General features: G+C 46.8%; 1 protein-coding gene across 5 annotated transcripts in view; it reads right to left on the bottom strand.

The window, feature by feature from the left end:
• Window positions 1–23,986, bottom strand: part of Pc (pyruvate carboxylase) — a 115,492-nt gene that overhangs the window by 61,860 nt on the left and 29,646 nt on the right. The window contains exon 1 of one of the 5 annotated variants that reach the window (XM_005384368.1): window positions 13,969–14,028. The exons of 3 other annotated variants lie outside the window; for them this stretch is intronic. Coding sequence is in view for 1 of the 2 variants with exons in the window: in XM_005384364.2 (XP_005384421.1) it covers window positions 1,160–1,162 (3 nt within the window). In the remaining variant the exon portion in view is untranslated. Of the gene's footprint in view, window positions 1–1,159; window positions 1,223–13,968; window positions 14,029–23,986 lie in introns of those variants that run through there. One more of the 5 variants, XM_005384364.2, reaches the window with a different exon arrangement.

Genomic DNA, 23,986 nt, shown 5'->3' with positions numbered 1-23,986 from the left:
CCGAAAAAAAAAAAAAGCAGTCATTCACTTAGTTGATCAATCTTGGCTGAGCCTGCCCAGTCTGTAGGCATTGGTGATAAACTAAACAACTGAGAGAGGTCCCTGCCATTGCCTTCTAATCAGAAGGAGACCAAGTGCATAAACAGGATCATTTCCAATTCATCCAGATTAGTAAATGCTGATGTGTAGATCCCCTCCTGATGACAGGTTTCCCACAGTGTCACAGAGAGTGCAAAGTCATAGGAGCTTTCCCTCCACCCCAGTCTAAACACCGAGGAGGAAGAAGGTACAGTCCCCATCACATGCTGATCTCAGAGTTTGGAACAAAGCAGAGAACAATACAACTGAAGAACAGATGTCCAATATCACTGTCACCTCACCACCCCAACCTGTCCCCAAACACACATACACATGCGGACACACCCTCAGGGACACATGCACACACCCAACTTCCTCTTCTCCTTGAGTTGTTATCCAATGATTTGGCAGGAGTCTGGCCTGTTTGCAGTTCCAGATAAAGAGCCAGAAGCCTTATCAGTTCTCCTCCTCCAGAACTGAGGGAAAGGTTTTCTCCTAAGCAAATCGGGGAGCTCTCTGCCCAGAGTTCTGAGCATCTAAGCAGGAAGTCGTACTCACATGACAGAAGCCCAGTCTGCCAACACACAGGCAGTGGCACGTTTTCCCTCACTGCTGGCCACAGGCCTCTCATCTGTAAGCACTGACTTGAGCCCTTCGGCAGTCACTTTCCAACAGGAAAGCCAGGCTTTCTGCTCTACAGCCGCAGGGCATCCTGGAGCTGAATTTAGAACACAGCTGGCACATCTCCACCGAGAAGGGACCCTGGGACTTTCCCTCATCTATCACTGCCACACGAAGGCATCAGGTCCTGAGCTCTGGGATCCAGGGCCCATATTCCCTTCTCCATGGTCTCAGGCAGACTCTCTTCACTGCCCATCTCTGAGCACAAATGTCCCCACAGGCCACTGAGCAGTGATTCAGCACAACCCTCTACTGGATTCCTGTTCTTTAAGGACCTGCTCCCAGAATCCTGTCCTCTTTCTCTATCAGGCAGCTGCCAAGGGCCAAAAGGAGAAAGAACAATGTGTGTACACCCCCACCAGGATGGTGTGCAAAGGTCCCCAAAAGCTGGATCTCTCACCATGGCAGCCGGTCTGCAGGAGGCCAGCCTGTTCCTGGTGCTGGAATACCAACTCTGGGCCTAGTAGCTGAGGCTCCTTTATATTGATGACGTAGGTTAAATCTGTCAATGACTCTCCAGAACTCCCCGCCCAGGAAGGAGAGGCAGCTTATGAGCCAGTTTCTGTCCCAGGTGGACTTCATAGTTCACGGAAAAGAGAACAACAAAAACAAAACTAGGTCAGATGTGAGCTGGGAGAGACGTGGTCAAAAGCCACTGCTATGGATTCTGGTGGAAGGATTAAAGGGCAGAGTTTCTGAGTTTTACAAAGCAGAGAGTGTGAGCCAGGGATGGGAGAGCCAGCCAGGAGCGACATGGACCTGAGGAGCGGAGAATTCTGGGAGAGGAGAAAGTGAGAGGAGGCTAACGGCTTCCTCCTTGCTGCTGAGCCCTCACTTTGCCTCACACTGTCCATCTGGGAACTGGTGCCATCACAGTCATTTCTCTCCACAGGCCTAGGACACTGGATCCCTCACATGGGCATATGTTACCTAGTAGTCAGGGGATCTGGTGCCCCTGTATATTTTCATCAGCAAGTGGATTTCTAAATACTGAACATGCTATTAAATGCATTCAGACTGCTGCATTTAGTGTACTGTTGGCTTAAAGACCACCCAGCAAGATCAGGAGGAACAAAGCCCCCAGCCATCATGTATCATCTGGCCATCACAAGAAGCAAAACCCCAAGCCAAGCCCTGACAAGATCCCCTGGGAAGACACAGTCAATAGCTCACTGTTTTGCCTTTTGTGTGGTCTCCTGAACCAAGGGTAATTACTCCAAGCGGGCCTTGCCCGGGTCAGGGGTGCACTGTACAATGTGGCCGCATGCAGGGATGCCTGCTAATGTGACACAGGTGTGCCCTGAGCAGGACCAAGGTCCCAGGACAGGCGGAGTCTGAACATGTCTCCGGCAGAAGCAGACAGGGATGAAAACTCAGTGTGAGAGGGAACCGGCACGTCCCTTCAGGTCCAGGATTCCGACTCTCACTGATCTATATCCACTTCCTCCCCATTTTTGCCAGAGCTGACATCAAGCAGCATCTGGTTCCCCTCCTGCCCCTCAAAGGGAGGTGGCTACCTGTGGAGAAACCCAGACAAGCAGCTCAAGTTGCTGGAAAGTGAGCCTAGGACAGTCCAACTGGAGCTTGGCCCAGGACTCCTAAGATGGGACCAGTTAGTGAGAACCAGAGAAACCCCTGCTCCCTGGCCTCACCTCCAAGAGATGGGCACCGGTGCTTCTGCCCCAGCCACTGGCTCCACTACCACCTTCACATCTGCCATCTGATTATAAGTGGCAGGGAGGATGTGGAGCTGGAAGAAATGAGCCACATCAGGCCTGCACCCCATCCAGGAGCAAGACAGGAGCCACGCTACAGAGGAGGACGGCTAAGGAGATGCTCCGATACCATGACATCTTGGTCCATCTTCTTGAGAGCTTCCTCACATGTGTCATCTCAGTCTCCTTAAGCCACCATGCAGAAGACAGGACAGGGACATTTACCCCACCAAGCAGAGGGGAGAGTTGAGAGCCTCACCACTAATGTGTAGGACACAGGTCACCTGAAGTCCAGGTCTATGAGGGAGATGACATACTGAGTCAACTTGGGAAAAGCTATCAGAGTGAGAATCCCCGCGTTAGGAACTGGCCTAAACAGGGAAGGAGGGACATCCCTTTTCTGGGATGCTCTGGATACACTGGCAATGCTTGGGTTCCAGAGTTGGGTGATATGGTAGTTCTCAAAGAGGGTGAGCCAGGCACAAAGGAAAAAAACAGGGCTTTAGAGTCAGACAGACCTGAGCTTAGATCTTACCTCTGTTACTGCGTGTGATGGTGGGCAAGTCATTTAACCTCCACAGCTCAATTTTCCTACTTGGGAAATGGGGAGCAATAGCACATTCACTGTAGAGTTGTTCATCAGGACTCAATGGATGTGATTATGAGTAGTTCATAGCTATTTCCAACGGTTCCCCACTCAAAAAAGTAGGATCTTCCTTAGCTGGGCGTGGCGGCACATGCCTAAAATCTCAGCATTCTGGGAGGCTGAGGAAGGAGAATCACATGTTCAAACCTGGCCTGGGTAACTTAGCAACTTAGAGTTCCTGTCTCAAAATCCCCAGTACAAAAAAAAAAGGTAGTACTTCATGAAAAGGGTGGGCAGAGAGGAAGAAAAACATGACATTCTATTTTCCCAACTTTTCTTTAATCTCCAAATACTGAAAAACTCAACGAAAGAGGACAAGGGTAGGAAGCTCAGTGGTCACACAGGCTCTGTGGCCACCCCTGTTCCTCTCCCGGAGGCCCCGGAGGCCCAGCAGTACTGCACCATCCGCTGCCTCCTCCCCAGTACCCAGCACAGGTCGTGGGATCACCACAGAGAGTGCAGAGTCCTTGAGAGGAGAGGGGTCGCTGAAAGGATGCTGGTCTTTTCTTGGGCCTCCCTAGTGCCAGGGCGCCTGGGAACAACTTCCAGTGGCACTGGTGCCCTCCTCTGGGACACCTGTCATGGGCCAGCTACCTCCATGCACATTTCACTCCTAGCAACGGCAGAACACTCTTTGGAACAGGTCTCCCCACCGCCCAGATTAGAAGTCTCCTGACAGCTGGACCACCTCTTACTCAGCTCAGCCTGCAGAAGGCATTTCACAGGTTCATACGGGTCAGAGCAAACAAGTCATTATGGCCACACGTTCCGCTCAGTCTAGCCCAGCCTGCCTGAGTCTCCATCGCACTGGGGCCCCAGCCTCAGACCTGGTCCCTGCTCTCTCATCGCTCACAGTCAGGGAAGTACAGTGGTGAAAGCAAGTGTAGGGGCCAGGAGACAGCACAGAACCGGGAAGGGAGGGCCTAAGGAAGCAGGGCAGAGAGAGTGATAGCAGGAAGAGGGAGATCAGGCACCAGAAGCTCCAGAGAGACGAGACCCAAAGGCAAGAGGGGACTGACAGGGGACAAGCAGGAGAGGGGAGGTGGGAGGGAGCACATGGCAGGGGCACTGGCTGGACACTATACAGTCACAAACCATCCCAAGATTGACACGGCCGGAGCAGCAGGCATGAGACCAGGCTGGGGAGGAAGGCACGAACCCAACATTCATTAGAGAAATACAGTGCAGTCTATTTTGCTGTTCCCAATTTAAACAGAAAATCCAACTTCAAAACACACAGTGACTAACCCTTTTTCCAGGTGTGGAATACCCTCAACACCAATAAGTACTGCTAGAGACATGCAGTATATTATATCCGTGGGGGTTTGGTTCCAGGGCCCCTGTGGACACTGAAATCCATGGATGCTCTGATCCTCTGTATAATACCACACGATGTTTACACAAAACTCATACACATCCCTCTGTACTCTTAAACCATCTCTGGATGACTTATATGTAACACCTAATACAATGTAAATGCCACGTAAACAGCTGTTCTACTGTATTATTTAGGAAATGACCAAAAAATGCCCGGTAAGTGCTCCATACAGATGAGCCAAGCAACCAGCACAGGCCTAGCCAGCAAGGATGGCACTTTTTTTCTTTAATTCATGGTTGGTTGAATCCTGAGATGTGGAACCCAGGATACAGACGGAAGACCGTACTCTACAGTTGTTTTCCTCAGAAAAACAGCAGATGAAAGACGCGAGGAAGGGTCTGGCTCAGTTAGAAGGACGGCTAGGCTACTCAATGCACCTGGCTAATGGGTTGCCCGGATGTTAAGCTCACGTGACAGGTGCAACCAGCCAGCCAGTGACTCTGAGTGGAGAAAGACTGGGTCCCACTCAGCTCTGGCAGCGGCGGGATATGCTGACCACCTGCTCATCCCTCGGCTTGACTCACAATCCGTGCTGTAAAAGCTGCTTATACCATCAGGGAGGCGAGATCCTTCTCATAGCCCTGGTCTCCCCTTCTCTTCCATTACCTCAAGTTCGGCAGCAGAGTACTGAGGTAGGACGGCTTTTGTGAACGAAGCAGGCACTTATTCAAAGCTTATAAGGGAGGCCCACTGAAGAGCGAAAACAGTGCCAGGTGCTATGGGAAAACAAAGGCAGAGGGTGATGGACCCCACACTTAACAAATTCACACATGACTGGCAGAGGCAAGATTCACACATGACAAATTCCCTGAGTCAACCACCACTGGGTAAGAGCATGGAGGCAGCAGGCTGAGGATTCTAGCCCTCTACTCTCTCTCTGTCCCCCTCCAGAAAAATGCCGCAAGCCAGCCTTGTTACAACACCAGTTCTAGGCCAGTGAGCAAACACTTCTGACCTGATCAAACTCAACCCTAGTGTTGACAGAGCCTCATAATTTCCCATAAAGTCCCCATTTCCTGCTTCTTCCACACACTCACGTGGATTCACTGTTCCCTACCTCTAGAGCTGCAGCTTGAGCTTTAGAGCCATATTTAACTGTGGTTCCAGCGCTCAAGTTACTCTTCAACTTGGGGGTGGACATAACCTGCCGAACCCTGGCGGGGGGGGCAACCCACTTGGGCCCCCCTTCTGTTCCTCTCTTGGACAGTAGCTTTCTTTCCCTCAATAAATAAATTCTGCTCTTAAAAAAAAACCACAGGGGGCTGGGGATTTAGCTCAGCGGCAGAGCGCCTGCCTGGAAAGTGTGAGGTCATGAGTTCGATTCCTGGTACGGGGGGGGGGGAATCCCCCCCCCCAAAAAAAAACACAAAAACCCTGCTGAACCTTAGTTTCCTGATCTATAGAAGCAGAATGATTCAAATCACCTTGTAGAGTTGCTATGAGGCTTCCATGAGGTAAATTCCTTGCAATACCTTGGAGGGTGTGGCACATTAGAGATGCCCAGCAGGGCGACCTCAAAGGCCAGCCCCACCAATGCCATCACGCTTACTCCTTTTCTCTTCCATCAGGTCCTGGGGCCACCACACATGACAGACAGAGATCCACACACAAGTCCTGGGAGGCTAAGAATGGAGTAGCAGGTTCATGTAAGATGTCCAGAAGGAGCATGGAGCTGTGAATCAGAAAATCCTGATCCCACTTCTGCTATCAGTAGTCAGAGCTGTGCTTGATGCAAGTCACCTGGACTCCGGCTTCTCTCCCTATCAGATAAGGGATAATACTTATCATGCCCTCTTCAAACAAGCACTGTGGACAAAAAACAAATAGGATACTTACTGCAGAACACTGTACTACACGAGGCCAGGCTGCCCTGTCCTCAGTCTAGCTGAGAAGGAAGGAGTGGAAAGGAGGAGGTTAAACAACAAAGTTAATGCAAAGTAACTTAAGAATCTGAAAGAATACAATACTAGCTGGGCGTGGTGGCGCATGCCTGTAATCCCAGCACTCAGGAGACTAAGGCAGGAGGATCATTGTGAGTTCAAGATCAGCTTAGGCTACAAAGTGAGCTCAAGGCCAGCCTGAATTGCATAGCAAGACCCCGTCTCAAAAAGACAAAAATAAATAAATACAATACAATACTGAGGAATAGATTTAACAAAAGTGCAAGACTATCATATACTGAAAACTACAAAGTATCACTGAAAGAAACTGAAGAGCTAAACAAAAGGAAAGACAGCCTAGGTTCATGGACTTAATGTTGTTATGATAGCAATACTCCTCACATTGATCCACAGATTCAAAGCAAGCCCATCAAAAATCTCAGCTTCCTTTATTTGCCAAACTGACAAGATGACCTAAAATTCACATGGAAATGCAAGGGAACCAGAACAACCAAGAGAATCTTGAAGAAGAATAACAAACCTGAAAAAAAAAAGGTAACAAACCTAGAGGACATACATGTCCTGATTTCCAAACTTATACAAAGCCTCAGTAACCAAGGTGGAGTAGTACTGGCATACAGAGAGACATACAGTTCATTGTAATGGAACTAAGATCCCAGAAATAAACCTTCACATTTATGGTCAGTTGGTCTTCAACAAAAGAACCAAGACAATTCAATAAACAGTAAACAAACAATAAACAGGAACAACTGGCTATTCATATGCAAAACAATGAAGCTGGACCTCTTCTAAGAACTTAAAGACTCGTTCATGCCTATAATCCTAGCTACTTGGAAGGCTGAGGCTGAGGAGGAGAATGGCAAGTCTGAGTCTAGATGGGAAATTTAGTGAGATCCTGTCTCAGAATAAAAAAGGGCTGAGCCAGGCATGGTGGTGCTTGCCTGTAATCCCAACACTTGGGAGGCTGAGGCAGGAAAGTCACCACAAGTTCAAGGCCAGCCTGGGCTACAAAGTGAATTCAAGGCCAGTCTGAACTACATAGCAAGACCCTAGCTACAAAAAAAACAAACAAACAAACAAAAAAAAAAAACCTAAATGAATAAGGGTTACAGGTGTGGCTCAGCACTTCCTGGAGGAGAACACACAAAAGAAAGAGAGGCCGGGGATATAGCTCAGTGGCATAAGCACTTGCCTGGCAAGCCTGAGGTCATGAGTTTGATTACCAGCAGAAAGAATGAAAAGAAAGGAAAGAAAGGAAAGAAAGAGAGAAAGAAAAGAAAGAGAGAAAGAAAGAAAGAAAACAATGATTTAGGGGCTGGGGATATAGCTCAGTGGCATAAAAGCGCCTGCCTGTAGAGTGCAAGGTCATGAGTTCGATCCCCGATACTGCAAAAAAAAAAAAGAAAAAAAGAATAAACAAATATTGAGAGGAAATTTTACAAATCATATAATCTGATGACAGTCTATTATCCAGAACCTATTAAACATTCCCAATTTAAAAATAGGCAAAGAATCTTAATAGATACTCCTTTTAAAAAGATATACAAATGGCCAATAAGCATATGAAAAGACGCTTAACACTATTAACCATAAAGGAACTATAAATTAAATCACAGTGAGTACCACTTCACACCCACTAGGGTGTAACATAAGAATGAGAGACACTAACAAGCGCTGGTGAGGATGGAGAGAAACTGGAAGCCTCACATGCTGCTGGTGGGAATATAAAATGTTACAGCCACTTTGGAAAACAGTCTGGTGGTTCCTCAATTTAACAGTCACCATAAAAGCCAACAAGTCCACTCTGAGATATACACACAAGATAACTGAAAATACATATCCAACAAAAACCTTGCACATGAGTGTTCACAGCAGCATTGCTCACATTAAGCAAAGAATGAAAACAATCCAAGTGTCCATCACCTGATGAATGAATCAACAAAATGTGGCACTGGATATTTTTCAGTGATTTAAAAATGAGAAGTCGGGCATGGTGGTGCACACCTATATCCCAGCACTCGGGAAGCTGAGGCAGGAAGATTCCTGTGAGTTTGAGTTTAGCCTGGGCTACATATAGAATTCAAGGCCAGCCTGAACTACACAGTAAAACCTTGTCTCAAAAAAAAAAAATACTGTTACTTGCTACAAAGTGAATGGACCTTGAAAATTCCTATGTGAAAGAAGCTGAACATAAAAGGCCCCATGTATTATACAATTTCATTTAAATGAACTATTCAGAAACAGGAAGTCGATTAGTAGTTGCCAGGCTGGGGAGAGAAACAAATTGGGAGTGACTGCTAATGTGAACAAAATTTCTCATGAGAATGTCCTAGAATTAGATTGTGAATATACTAAAACAAACAAACAAACCAATGAATCAGACACTTTTAAAAAAGTAAATTTTAAGCCGGGCATGGTAGTGCATGTCTGTAATCCCAGCACTTGGGAGGCTGAGGCAGGAGGATTGCTGTGAGTTCCAGGCCAGCCTGGGCTACAAAGTGAGTTTAAGGCCAGCCTAAAATACATAGTGAAACCCTGTCTCAAAAAGGCAAAAAAAAAGGAGGGAGGGGACCAGGGATATAGCTTAGCAGTACATTGCCTGCCTGGCAAGCATAAGGTCCTGAGTTTGATTCCCATACCACCTCCAAAAAGAGTGAATTTTAGCTGGGTGTGGTGGCATGGGCCTGTAATTTCAGCTACTGACAAGGTTGAGATGGGAGGATTACTTGAGCCTGGGAGTCCCAGAACAACCTGGGTGGACAGCAAGATTCTGTCTCAAAATAATTTTTAGATAGGTGTAGTGGTACCTGTCTGTAATCCCCACACTGAGGAGGCTGAGGCAGGAGGACCACTGTGAATCAAGGCCAGCCTGAACTACACTGGGAGACTCTGACTCAAAAACAAAAACAAAAACAAAAACAAAACAAAACAAAAAAAACCTAAAGATTTTTAAAAGGGATATGTGTGAATTTTACCCTATATTCATTGTATCTCAGTAATGCTATTATGGAAAGAGTTTTTCTAAAAGTAACACATATTAAAGCTTATTAAAAAGTTAAAATTCCCATAGAAACGAACTGTTTTTGGCTTTGCTTTATAACCATCAAGAAGTCACTTTGTCCCTTGACCTCAAGGATTCTTCTGGTGTAGGGGGATAGGTTTCTGCAGGCAAAGCAAACCCAGTAATAGGTTATTCCACGTAATTGTGCCCACACTCATATTTATTGATTTAAAAATAGCAATAGGAATAGGGCTGTAGTTCAGTTATAGAGTGCTTGCCTAGCATGTACAAAGCTCTAGGTTCAATCCCCAGCACCACAAAAATACATTCATACATATATAAAATAACTGGCAGGGCACCTGCTTAGCGTCATTGAGGCCCTGGCTTTAATCCCCAATACTACAAAGAAATAAAAAAGAAAAAGTTAAAACAGCAAAAATAAACACATTACTGGTTAATGTAAGTATATATTTTCATAATCAGAAAACTTTTCCAAAGACCTAGTGAAATTGTTTTATAGTTTTTGCATATCTCTTTACTGTCCAACTTAATACAAGACAACTAGATTCTCGAATTTACACTTCCAGGCTCAGGGTGTAGCTCAGTGGTACAGCAATTGGTTAGCATGCCAGAGGCCTTGGGTTCAATCTTCAACACTGAAAAAAAGTTTCTTATAGTTGTCTATAGTCTGTTATGATGTTATATTGTTTCTGAAGAAAATCTGGACTACCCAGATATACAGCTGCAAAGGGAGAATTTTTTTTTTTTAAGTAGTGGATATTGAACCCAGGGCCTTTACACTGAGCTACACTGCCTGTCTTTTTTAATTCTTTGAGCCAGTGTCTTGCTAAGTCTCTAAGTTGCCCAGGCTGGGCTTGAACCTGTGATCCTCCTGCCCCAGCTGTCCAAAGTACTAAGATTACAGCATGTATCACTACATCTAACTAAGGGAGAAATATTTAAATAACTTTTTAAGATAATTATGAGGTCACTCCTCCTTGACACTATACCAAACTACAAAAAAAAAGTTTGATGTGACATGAAATCTGAAACCCTGTGAGTTTTTCCTACTCTGTGACGTTAAAATCTACTGGTCTTTCCAGAATTATAAATGAGCCTTTTTTACCCAATATGATTGTATAACCTCATGTGCTGGTTACCTGGAAAATACTGGCTCCTTGAATTATGCTGATCTTTGAGATAGGGATGTATTTTGTAATAAAGTGCCAAAAATCACCTGTGTAACATTAATACCAATGTCATCAGAAAAGCCTGTCCCTATCAGGAGTCCATTCAGGCCAGGGTGATGGACATGACATTTTCCCAAATTCTGATTTGTGCTTAGGAACTAATTTCCCCACCAGCCACAAGTACTGTTCACTGTTCTCTCTGATGGAACAGGTTCACCAAATTCACTTTCCAGAAATCTGTCAGACAAGTCAGAATAACCACAGTTTTCTGTCAGTTGCTCGTTAGATAAAAACCAGCTAGTTCAGCGTGCAACTCAGCAACCCCACAAGTATTCTTCCCCAGACAGTCCCACGGGTAGATGAACAGAACACACACACACACAGTGAGTGAGTGAAATGCAGCAGTTTCGTTGCTCCATCAGGGCCATTGTTAAATGAAGCGGAGGGGAAGGGCTCCAGGCCACCAGGCGGTATGCGCTGCCCAGGGTCATGAAAAGACACCAGCAGTTTTGCCCAGCACTGCTTCTGCACCACTGGCGCAAATGTTAACACGGTGAAAAGGAAACTTATGTGTTAATGTTTGGAAGATACTTTTGACTCAGAGTCCCCTGAAATGGTTTGAGGACCTGCATTGGTCTGGGGAGCCTACTTTGAGAACCACCGGGCCAAGGCAGCACTCCCTGCTGGCCCAGTGGGAGGCAGCGCCAACTTTAGGATAAAACAAGCTGGCAGCCTTCTTCACTCTGACCAGTGAATATTGCGGTGGCAGGATGTGACTCTGCCGGTCAGCGGGGACCTGACAGCCTTAGAGGGCATGGACAGGTTGCCTCCAAAAGCTTCAAATCCAACCACGTGCTCTCTGCCCCATGCCCCCTGCATCCCATTCCATGGTCCTCCAATTCTCAGGATCATTTTCTGGTTCCATACTAGGGGGTAGGGGTGACCGTGCAGAGCTGGGGATAGCAGGGAAGAAGACACAGACCACTATCTCCTGCCTGTGCCCAGCTGCCGCCAACCCCAGTCCACCCACCAGGGCTCCACATACTTGCACTGGGGCGGGCTGAGATTCCTGCCGCCAGCGTCCCACACCCCTCAGTGTTAACAGCGGTTCCCCCTTCCTCCTTGCTAGCTGGGACCGTGGTAGGGAAGTCCCTCTCTCAACCCCACAGTTGAGTCCCCGCCCAGCAGTGACCACCACAAGACCCCTGCTTGGCTCAAAGCCCTATCCTCCCGGGATATTCAGCAAATAGTGTGAGGTCCGGTGGGAATGGATTTCTTATCCTAGACGAGACTGTTACAACTGTGGCAGCAGGAAAGCCGCTTGGCGGTGGAGCCGAAGGCAGAAAACAAAGTGCCTTTCAGGCCCCAGGGATAAACAATAGGCCTTTATCCTCCTTTCTGATCCAGGCCCAGAGCTGCTGCGCAGAGACAGAGGTGGGGGCTGTGTGTGGATGCCATGGGGGTGGGGGGTCCAATGCAAGGCCCCTGAGCAGGAATGCCCTTAGGGTGTGGGAACCCTAGGCAAATCTTTTGTTAGGATCCACCTATATAAAAGCAAAATGAAATCAGTGTGCCAATACCATTCTGGTAGCCCAAGCTCATGGTGTCCCACATAAATACTACAGCACTGTCCAGGAATTTAGGTCTAGAGCACCGGCCCAGGACACCTCCAAGAAAGCTAGCTATCCCTGCACAGAGTAGAGACGTAAGAATACCCCAAAGGGGAGCCAAGTGTGGTGGCACACCTGTAATCCAAGCACTCTGGGAGGCTGAGGCAGAAGGGTTGCAAGTTTGGGCCAAGCCCATTCTGGGCAACTTAGCAAGACACTGACTCAAAAGGAAGAGGTGGGGGATAGCTCAGTGCAAAGGATTCAATCCGCAGTACCACAAAGAAAGAAAAAGAAAGAAAGAAAGAAAAAAAAAAACAAAAACAAAAAAACACCAAAGGGGCCAATGTGAATCCCAGTCTGGGTTTCAAGTGCCCAGCCAGAAGGGAGAAGGACTTCGACAATGCGAAGGAAGGTACTCCAAAGTGTGGACCCCAAGGTACAGTGTGGGACCGGGCACACACATGTCCAGGTCCAAGAGTGGGGCCAGCCTTGAGAACACAGCCATCGTCATGGGCTTAAAAGGGTACACTCCAAAATGGAAGCCAGGGACTCAAAGCCAGCACTTCCTGCTTCCCACTCCCGGGGGTCAGCAAGCCACCTGGGTAACCCAAAATCTCTGAGTCCTCAGTGAGCCCCCAGGCCCTGAGCTCCTCCTGGGTACCAAGGTGGTTTGTTTTGTGTTTCATCCCTTTGGCCAGTGTCTCTCTGCAAGGTCTCCCCTTCTGGGGAGAAGGACTGAGCCACTGTAGAAAATACTCAGCCAATGTGAGGCCCCGAACCAGTACGGATAACCTGAAAACTGGCAACCCACTGCCAGGCAAAAGCATTTAATTCAGCTTTAAAAAGACCCTGTTCCACCGGGGCATTTCTGCTTTCAGCTGCAGTGACACTACCAAGGGCTGTTAGAGGAAGTGCCACGCCTGTCTCAGGTTGGCAGTGTGAAGGTGCCGGCAGCCAGACCCCAGTATGACACAACAGGAATCTACCAGGAGCTCCCTCACCTCTACCCCATTCCACCCCATTTCACTCTGAAATGCCCTGAGGTCCTTGTGTTCTGCCAAGATCCACAACCAGCCTGGCCTGCTGTGGGGGGCAGATAACTGCAGGAAGGAGGCCGTCCTGCCTGTGGGGTCAGGCCCTCTCATCACCGCTGTGCTTTTCCTCTATAATGCTGATCACTGCTGAAAGTGACCAGGGCCTGGCCCTCTGCCATGAGGCAGAGGAGGCTTCTTTTCCCTGTTTTCCAGGAGGTATCAGGAGGCCTAGAACACAGCTGTGGAGACTAGGCCAACTGCCCTCAGCTACAAGGCAAGGCATGAAGCTGAGGGCCTGTCACAGACCATCCTGTGCCTAGTGAGACCACGGGCTCTAGGACAATTTGCTCTGTCCCACAAGGGCTGTGCCCTGCTCTGCCCTGGGCAGGCACTGGAAGAGAGGGGTCATAGGCCTCTGCAGGCCTCACACGAGCAATTCCTCCGGAGGCTCGAAAGTCTCCACAACACACCCCAAAGTCTCAGCTAGAGGAACAGAGGGTAACCGGGCAGCAGCCCGGCCCCAGCAGGCATTCGGCGGGAGGGAGGGCTCTTCCAGGCCTCCGAGACCCAGGTTTGGTTTCACTGCCCTTCCTGTTTCTCAGTCCTCACATCCTTCAGCACTTCAAGCTGAGCGCTCCCTGCACTGCCTCCACCTCCCCCATGCGCTTCACACCCTCCAGCCCTCTCAGCTCTGGTCACTCCTCATCCTCCGCCCCCAAGACAAGCACACCAACCCGAGTTCCTTTAGACACGGATTCTGCTGGAACACACGCTGCTGCTGGCGGGCTTGGCAAGGACAAATGACCTTTGTGCAGGGGCTGGATCTCTTGCCTGGCTTTCTTGTAGATTCCAATTGGGTAAATAGCTATAGAACCAATAGAGTCGAAAGGAAGAAAAGTATGGCGTCACACACAGCGCACAAGATTTGAGTAAGTACCTGGATCCCAGCCTAGGTCCTTCATGGCCTCGGGTAAGTCATCTATAAAACAAGACTCTTCGTCCCCCTCAGAAGCGTATAGGGAAACTCTGCTTACCAGAAGGGTCTCTGCAAATTGGCATCAGTTTCCAGAGATCGGATAAAGGAGTCCAGGGGTATGGAATGGATAAACTAAGAAACGGGGTCAAGTCTGAAATGCTAGAACTAAGCTCCAAGGAAAACTGGAAACAGGCCCAGTTCACTAAATCTTTGGGTACCGAGCAGCCCAGCCCTTACTGTCAGTGCTGCTCAGGTGGATATGGGCAGAAGGAGCATCCTGCTTACTGACAAGCAGTCACGAACACGCAGTTTGTGCTCCTAATAGGGCTAAGGAGGCCTCATGCCCTAAAGGACACAGTGGCCACAGCCAACAAGCAGCTTGTTGTAATCCTAGCACTTGGGAGGCTGAGGCAGGAGGATCACTGCAAGTTTGAGGCCAACCTGAACTGCATAGTGAAACCCTGTCTCAAAAAGACAAAAAAAAAAAAAAAAAAAAAAAACCACCTGATAAGCTAAGAAAAGAGGTCAAGTCTGAAATGTCAGAACTAAGCTCCAAGGAAAACTGGAATCAGGCCCAGGCGGACTGATCCTGGTTTGTAGGTCGATGTGCGAGTTGCTTGTACGTTGCCCTCAGACTTTGTCTCGTGTTTGTCTAAGCTAGACTTCAGCTTTGGAACATTAACACCTAAATCAATGCACGTCCACTGGCCTGCTGGACATGAAACAATTCCTGACAAGAGGGAAGGGTCTGGAAAGCTACTCGCACTCTGTACACTAAAAGAGATCTATCTGACCTGCACTTGGGAAATCTGGGGCAAGAGCTGCTGCTACTGAGCCTCGACCTTCAGAAACTGCAGCATTCACAGCCCAGGGTGGTTTCCAGGGATGAGCACAGTGATGGCAAATCTTTTAAAGCTTTCAATGATAACAGCCCACTTTGGCACGTGTGCCATAGGTTCACCATCGCTGATCTAGGAGGACCTCCTGCCACAGAAGGGGACAAACAAGTGTCCAGCTCTCTGTTAAGACAGCATGTCCTCTTATCCCTAATGAAGCACCCATCATCAACTGCAAGATCTTTCGTCAAGTGCCCAAGCCCACCTCTCACAGCAGTCTATAGGCCCCCTTTCATCCTGTCAAAGAATTCTGCATTAAGGGAAAAATGCATGTGTGAGACGATTAGAATTCTTCCTTCCACCTGCGGCTCCTGTAGAGCGAGGTAAACAGCCACTGGGTCTGAATCCTCCAGACCAACTTGCTACGAACATTGTGCCTCTCATATTCTCTTTTTTGGGTATGGAGATGAGATAGGCAGGAGGTGAGAAGCAGAAAAATAAGACTTCCCTAGACCCTAAACTATACCCAAGTGTGGGACCTCCAAATGTCCTCACACTAGCCTCAAAACAGAGCCGCATGGAATGGATGGCATCTGGTCCTCTCCCGGGGAGGAAGAGCTCTCTGCTCAGAAGTTCCTCATAGGACAGCTCAATGAGCAGCTACCTGATCCTAGTAACCCTCCAGCATTGTACAAACAAGACAGTGTCCCTGAAAAAGACACACAACCCTGGCACCTAGGGCCCAAGTGGCCTGACTCAAGCCATCTTGGATTAGTCTCAAAAGGTACAAGGAGCGAGGAAAGTTTCTCTATTTGCAAATTCTCCCTTCACTTGCACAGTGTTCTGCAGTGCCTTGGGTGGGCCTGTGTGTTGATGTTAATAACTCTGAGGCCTCCAGAGCCTGACAAGCTGGGAAGGAATGAGAAGCTATTCACTGGTAGGAAGAAGTAGGAGGAAAGAGCAGTGATAACAGCAGGATGGGCCTCAAGCTAGAGGTGGTGAATGGACCAATCCTGAGGATGCGTGCTAGGAATAGCAAAGAGATACCACGGTGTGGGGGCGGATAAGAGCTGACAAAAGAATGAGACCTGGCGGTAAGTGGCCACTGCCTGGGAACAGAATTCAAACCTAGATCTCACCTCTTTGGGGAAGAGCTGTTGTCTTACTCACGGAATACCTGGGTTTATACAATGGACATCAGGGCAAAGGCACTTCAGGGGTAAGTGACACCAGTGCAGTAATAGCAGCAAGGGCCCTGGAAATGTGAGAGAGCCCAGTGCCTGGCACAAGCTGCTTGTTACAACTAGGTATGAATGGATGGACTCAGAAAGAGATTGGTTCCATCCAAAGTAATCACATTAGCAGAGATGGGGAGATGGTGTGTGTATGTGATGAGTGACAACCTGGCGGTTATGCCTCTTGCTGGGGCACTGAAGAAGGGGACAGGAGGAGAGAGAAAAGCAAGAATGATGATATTCTTTCTCAGGTCACACAAACCAACAAGATGGACCTCAGTGGGCTCAGAAGACCCCCACAGGAAGGCACAGGCGATTCCTCAGCAGGGCCATGCCTTGTAACCAATAGCATCTCCTCACCGTCCATGAGCAACAGAGGGTTCTGACTTCCTTGTCCTGCCACTAGGCCTTGCCAACAGCTGGCAAGGAAGGAAAATCTCAGAGACTCACATCTCAGGCTTTGGGGTTAGGACAAGAATGGGGGACAGGAGAATGGGTACAGACTGAAAGCCAGGTAGAGTGGCTGTGCCCAGAAGAACTATCCTCTGGGAGCCGAGATGGAGCTTTAGAAGGGGCAGAGGGCCAACTCCAAACAATGGTTCCCACCAGCCCCAAGACTCAGGGTCTTTCCTCATCTGCACTGACTCTTATCCCTTGGGCCTCCTTCCTTCCACCAGGCACTCTGACCTCCTCAAGGAACAGGGCTGGGCCTGGATCCAAATTTAATCTGTTCAATGCATAGAAACACAGGCATGTGACAAAGGAAACGTGGGCAAGGACAAGATGCCTTCCTTGGCCCTTAACTCAACTGCCAGCAGACTGTACCCATTTATACCCTCACTTCCTGTGCCTGTGAGGAAGAAAACCCACTTTCACTAAAGCAACAAGGAGTGGGCAAACAACCTTGTGAAAAAAACTCAGCTGCCTGCTAAAAAAAACTTCACATTTCTTCAAACCTTTAGGCAGGATTATCTTTATCTTCGCTATAGCCTTAAAGAAGAAGCATTCTAGAGAGGAAATGAAAGCAAAGAGAACAGAGGCCAAGGATAATTTTGTAAAACAGATAACAGCCAAGATGCCTGAGCAGAGAATCCTGCTCCTAGACCCCAGGCATCAAGTCAGATGCTACTGGGGTGGGGAAAATGAAAGGAAGCTACAGATTTTGCAAAGGCCATAAGCACAAAAATGACAAAGAGAAAACCTAGAGCCAGTCAGGGTGGTAAGAGCACAAACACACGGCCCCTGGGGGTGTGGCAGGGTGCTTTGATCCATCGCAGCAGAGGGATGGTAGAGGGAAGGCCTGGGTGCAGGCAGTGCTGGAGAGACGGATCTGAGCTCTGTTCAGTGATCTTGGAAAAGGAGCTTCCCCCTTAAAGCCTCTGTCTTCTCAAGGCAACAGCTTTCACCTGCAGGTCGGTTGTAAGGCGGCAGAGACAGCATGTAAAAAGATGAGCAGAACAAACTTAGCTGCTGTTAGTATTTATAGATACACTATCGTGAGTATTTTACTGTTGTATTTGTTTATATAAGTTTAGTACTAAATGAGGAAAACCTGATCAGTAGACACGAAACCACCCAAGAACTCTGATCTTGTTTTGCCCACATTCTGGCACTGTCCCTGCAGATTTTAGACTATCCAGGGTCTGCAGAGAAAAGCTACTGCTGCAGTACAGATCCTAAATGTCCCCCAAAATCCCATGTGTCCAAGGTTTGGTCACCAGTCTGCAGTGCTATTGGCAGGCAGGGGAACCTTTAGGAGCTGGGGCCTAGTGAAAGGAAGTGAGGTCACTGGAGATGTGCCTCGAAGGGGATATTTCAGGACTCTAGCTCGTCCCCCCTCTCTCTTTCCCCCACTGCTCTTCGTTCCCCATGAGGTGAACAGCTTCATCTGTCTTGTGTCCCTGCCACAGGGTACTGACTCACCACCGCCAGAGCCCAAAGACAATGTGGCCAACCAGCCATGGACTGAGACTTCCAAAGCCAGGAGACTAACAAAATAAACCTTTCCTCCTTATAAGCTGATTAGCTATGGTATTTTTTCACAATGATGGAAAATTAACATTCCTGCCTACTCACCATACATCACTCACAAGGGCCTCACTCCTAGAATGATTAAATAGGAAAAACACCACCACCCTCTTCCTAATTCCTCTGTGCTCCTGAATAGGTTGGGGTTTCTCTACATGAAGCCCACCTATTGGAGAATAGACTTTCTGAAGAAACAAAGGGATTCTGAATGGTCTTAATCTAAATCAGAGGGGAGAGGATGGGAAATAGGCCTTAGGGCTTACAATCTAAGCAGAACAATGACAAGACGGATGAAGAAACAGCTACAGACAGATATACTTTCATTTACCAAACAACTTCCCCATCCTACAATGAAATAGTCTATCATCGGCATCAGTTTAAGAAGACCACATGCACAGCTTTTCCAGAACTGCATCTCCAACTCCAGGGCAAAGCACCTGCTCTTCCTCTACTCCACCTTTTTACTGTCCATCTCTCTGTGGCTGCAGGCGACACGGGCATAAGATATTTGCTCTACACAAGGGCACCAAGAACCATAAGATTTGCTGGCAAGGTGGTTTCACAATCACCCAGAGGCCCATTATAAAAAGAACTTTGTTGCCTGGGCTGTGGTCTTGGTGTTGATGAACTCTCTCACTCCAAGTTTGCTGTTAGCTACAAAGGGGGTTTCCAATAAGGGCGCAGAGGGTATGGAAGCATCCTCATCCTGGAAAAGTAACTCCACAGAGAAAAGCAAGGCAGTAACATCAGCTTCAGAGGCAGAGAGTGACCCGCCACCGTGTCCCGCCTGGAGGTGCTCTAAGCAGTGAGCCTGCAGGGAAAGGAGGTCAGACACAAACAGCAGCTCACAGGAGGCAGTGAGCCACTGTGCTACATGGCAAAGAGAAGAGTCCTAGAAGTCTGTCCCTTCCTTCCTGCAAAAAGAGCCAAGTAATAGATCAGAGTTGTAAATGGGTCACGGAAAAGCACAAAGCTTTAAATGTCAAAAATTCTTGAGGCAAAACTTAAAAAAGAAAAAAGTTAGGAATTAAGGGTATTGACTTGGCAGAACCAATGACAAATGCTCTATTCTTCCTCCTGATTTGCAAACAGGATAGACATGATCTTTGGACAAGTGGACAATGGTGTCTTGGGCTCCTACCTCGGAGAAGTGTCTAAAAAGCTATTTGGAAGGAAAGATGAAAGGCAAGCAAACTAAAGAGGCAGAGAAAATAGTGACAAGAATGATATAGCACATAAATAAGAAGCAGGCTCCTTTGCAAATGTGGAGTTGTTTGGAAACCTCTAAAAGATAAAGGCCACAGTCCAGCAAGCCAATAGTATCTGAATCTCTTACAATTAGCAGACACTGCCTTTGTGATCACAAAAGGCAAGCAAGCTATTTCCTATCTAGAAACAAACATATATACACAGCTTACAAATGTAAAACAGACAGTTCTCACTACAAGATAAGTAATTTGAGAACAGCACCTTTCCTGAAACAATGTGCAACAATAAGTAATTATAGCTAAACTGCAATTTGCCCATGCTAATGAAATGGGACTAGCAAGCATGGATATTTCAATAAATATTTATAGAGCACTTCCTAAGTACCTGTCAGAGCGTAGGAAGTAGAGTTTTTTAAAAATTACATTAAATTTGAAAGCAAGGCTGTTACAGTTTAGATGTCAAATGCCCCCAAAGGCCCATATGCTAAAGGCTTGGTCACCACCCTGCAGCGGTAGCGGGGTGTGTGTGTGTGTGTGTGTGTGTGTGTGTGTGTGTGTTGTCTTTAGCAGGTGGGGCCTCATGGAAGGAAGTGAGGTGACAGGGGTGTGCCCTTGAAGAGGACAGTAGGACTGCTGCCCCCTCCTTCTCTTTCTCTTTCACTTCCTGGTTGCCATGAGGTGAGCATCTCTTCCATGTGCTACTGCCATGTTGTACTGTGCTGCCACAGACCGAAAACAACAGGGCAAGAAGCCACTGACTGACACCTCTGAAACCACGAGTCAAATAAATCTTTCCTCTTCTAGGTTGGTTTTCTCAGGTATTTGTCACAGTGATACAAATCTCACGTAGAAGCTTACTATTATCAATAACACAAAATCCTAGAAATAACCCAATATTAGACAAATAATCAAGCAATCATAAGTCAATATGACAAGGAGCAGGGAACATGCCCAATTAAATTGTTTGGCATATAAGCCTAATAATCCACATATTCTAGTCACAAAAACATACAGAATCACCAGGCACAGTGCTGCACACCTGTAATTTCAGCTAATTGGGAGGCTGAGGCAGGATTGCAAATATAAAAGAAGACTGTGCAACATATCCACACACTGCCTGAAGATAAAAATAAATAAAAAGGGCTAGAGTTGTGGCTCACTGGTAGAGCAATTGCCTAGCATGCATAAACCTCTAGGTTTAATCCCTAGTACCCCCCAGAAGAATGTATAAAACATACAGCTGCACTGACAAAAAAGAGAAAATAATTCAGCATGCTTTGATTAAACTTTTAGTTTGTTACTTTGTTTTGTTTTGTGAGACAGGGAATCCCTACACAGTTCAGACTGGCCTTGACCTCACTATGTAGCTCAGGCTGGCCTCAAATTCACAGTGATCCTCCTGCCTCAACTTCCCAAATGCTGGAACTACAGGCATGTGCCAACACACCTGGCCCCAGTGTGTTACTTTTGTGACACTGTAACCATTTTAAAGAATACAGTTCAGTGGGTATTAGTATATTTACAATACTGTGCAGCCACCATCACTGTCTAATTCCAGAACATCATCACTCTAAAAGAAATCTGATAACACTGGTGGTTATTCTCCATTCCCTCCTCCCCAGGCCCTGGCAACCACTAATCTTTCTGCCTCTATTATTTGTCTATTCTGGACATTGTGAGCTCAAAATCAGCCTGGTCTACAAAGTGAGCTCAAGGCCAGCCTAAACTGCATACTGAGACCCTGTCTCAAAAAGGACAAAAAAATAAAAAATAAATAAAAAATAAATACATACACACATATAGTCTCCCCTGCAGAAGTGAGAAGATACAGGGAACATCATCATCTGGAAAGTGCCACAATAAGACTCCTACTGTGTGCTGCTCTGTGGCCTTATTACAGATGGCTAAATTAGGTAGAAATAATATAGGCAGTCAAGAGAGTCGGTATAGAAGATGAAAATATATCAGCCAGGCGTGGTGTCACACACCTGTAATCCCAGCACTTGGGAGGCTAAGACAAGAGGATCATTGTTCTATGTACATTTGTTGTGTGACTTATTTTTCTGCCTCAGCCTTACCACCTTCAGGAGCTAACATACCGTGACATGGTACAAGAGAACGGATAAGGCAGATCCGGGGTGCTACGCTGAGGGATGCAATACCACCAGGACCAGTGGAACCAAGCAAAGCTTGAACACTGCACCTAAAGGTGTGGCTGCTACACTGTCTAGTGCGCCTGAAGGGTCCCAACAATTACCTGAACCATAAATGTTCTAGTTTAAATTTTTTCTTAAACTGTAAAAAGAGTGTGCTTGAAGTGGCCCAGAAAACAAACACACTGATATTATGTGACAAGCACATCATGACAGGTTGCTATAAAAGGACAAAATAAAAGAAGACTGCCTCAGAGTAAGGGACAGAACTACTGAGACCCAGTACGGCTTGGGGTACTTCTCTCTCCGGGGCATTTGCCTGATAAAGGAGGGGACACAGGCAAGCAGAGGCCAAACAAGGGCCTGGAAGCCAACACCCACAGGACAAGCAGAAGTGGGCAAATGGGGGGTACCACACTAGCAAAGGCCCACAGCTCAGACAAGATATGCCAGAAACATGAGGACTGCAACTGCTGACTTCAAAAGCAACTTATATGACTGAGCTAATAAAAAATTTAAATTTGGGGCTAGGGGTATAATCCAGCAGTAGGCCATTTGCCCAGTGTGTATAATGCCTTGGATTTGATCCGCAGCTCTGCAGTAAATAAAGACAGACACATCTATATGGAGCATGTGGAAAAAGGGAAAGGGAGAACTAGGAAAAGGTAACACAAAAAAAGGTATTTTGGATGGAAGCTGCTTTTTAGTTCTTTAATGTAATAATAAGGTAGAGCTCTACAGAAAAATGGACGTTGCTTTTGGAAATAATACCTGTATATTCATGAATACATCAATAAATGATGGCCACCTGGCCTTCCTCTTCAAGAGAATATGGGAAACAGAAGACCAACCACTCACAGAAGCAATGTCCAAGTATTATAGAGAGCTAAGTTAGGTATAAATATTTTAGGCAGTCAGACAAGGCTAGCCCCTCGAGGGAGTCGGTGCTGAAGATGAGAATGCATTACAACCGTGGCTGGTGGTATACACATTGAGGCCAGGCCTCAAGATAAAGATGGAATGACCAGACCTATATGCCTCTCCAAGGGATAAGCAATATACTATAAGTGGTATTACCTGGTCCAATAAAGTCTAGATCGATATCAGTCAGTCACCCAGGTGGGTGACCAGGACCTCCTGATCCATCTTTTCCTAAAAAGGTCCTTGTCCTTTCCATGTACACTTGCTACATGACTTGTTTCCCCACTGGATCAACATTACCTAAGCAGCTATACTTCTAATCTTACTGTTCATACGTCTCTCCCATGTTGTACCCACCTCATGATCTTACTCTATAAAACCTTCTCTGGAAAGTGGGTTCTCCAACAACCAACTTGGGCCCCCTCTTATCTCTCAGAAGCTATCTCTCCCGTAATAAAATTTCCTTTCCTTAGCTTTCATTGTTCCTTAGAATTCATTCTTCAATTTTGGGGAACACAAACTTGGCATATCAGACATCTCTCAGGTTGGGAGTTATTATTTCCCTTATTTCATTTGGAGGTTCTATATCATTTGGAGGCCCCAGCAAGATCACTGGAGGGAGGTAACAGTTTGTTTTTATTTTATGGATTCTGGATTGCAACTCACTTAGGTAATCAAAATTGTCATCCCTGTTTGTCAATTGTTTATGTTAAAATGATGATAAATTTAAGTTGAGAACACAGGAAGATTATGATGTTTCTTTGATGGGACACTTTACTTTTGCAGGTAAGGTCTTGTATTCCTGTTTTGTATATGTTACATTTGGACTTACTAGTTGCTGAATTCATTGGTGCTCTTTGCTTGACCTGTTTGATTTGTTAGACAACAGCACTACTGATAAGTAATGTTAGAGCACCCCCTAGTGGACTTTGATATGAAATGCTATAAAATGGGTCTATGAAATCTAGTTTACATTTAGAAACTATACATGCCTATTAATAAATCACAGGACTCCACCTACCAGTTAAAAGGCAATAGACAGGGAAGTACCCTGAACTGTCTCAACCTTTCCCTCCTATCCAACAACTAAGAACCTTTACTGAGCCCACAGAAAATGAGCATTTGCTAACACCAAAGACTGGGAAGTCATCTTAGATAAGGAACACACAGCCCATCTCTAGGTCAGATGAAACATCAAAATTTTTCCCATCCAGGAGAACACATATGAAAGCCATGTCCCAGCTTAGTGTCTTGGGCAACAGTTTCCCTTTGGAGACTGAACCTGAGACCTCATGAAAAGAACTTATTTCTTGGTGAGACCAGAAAGAGCTATTCCTAAGCACAACATCCAAGGGAATGAAACACATTTAGTTTAAGTGTGAATCCCCAACCTCC

This window comes from Chinchilla lanigera, unplaced genomic scaffold (assembly GCF_000276665.1).
Source record: "Chinchilla lanigera isolate Chin_1 unplaced genomic scaffold, ChiLan1.0 scaffold00021, whole genome shotgun sequence".
Classification (NCBI taxonomy): domain Eukaryota; kingdom Metazoa; phylum Chordata; class Mammalia; order Rodentia; family Chinchillidae; genus Chinchilla; species Chinchilla lanigera.
This window is presented reverse-complemented; position numbering and strand designations above follow the sequence as displayed.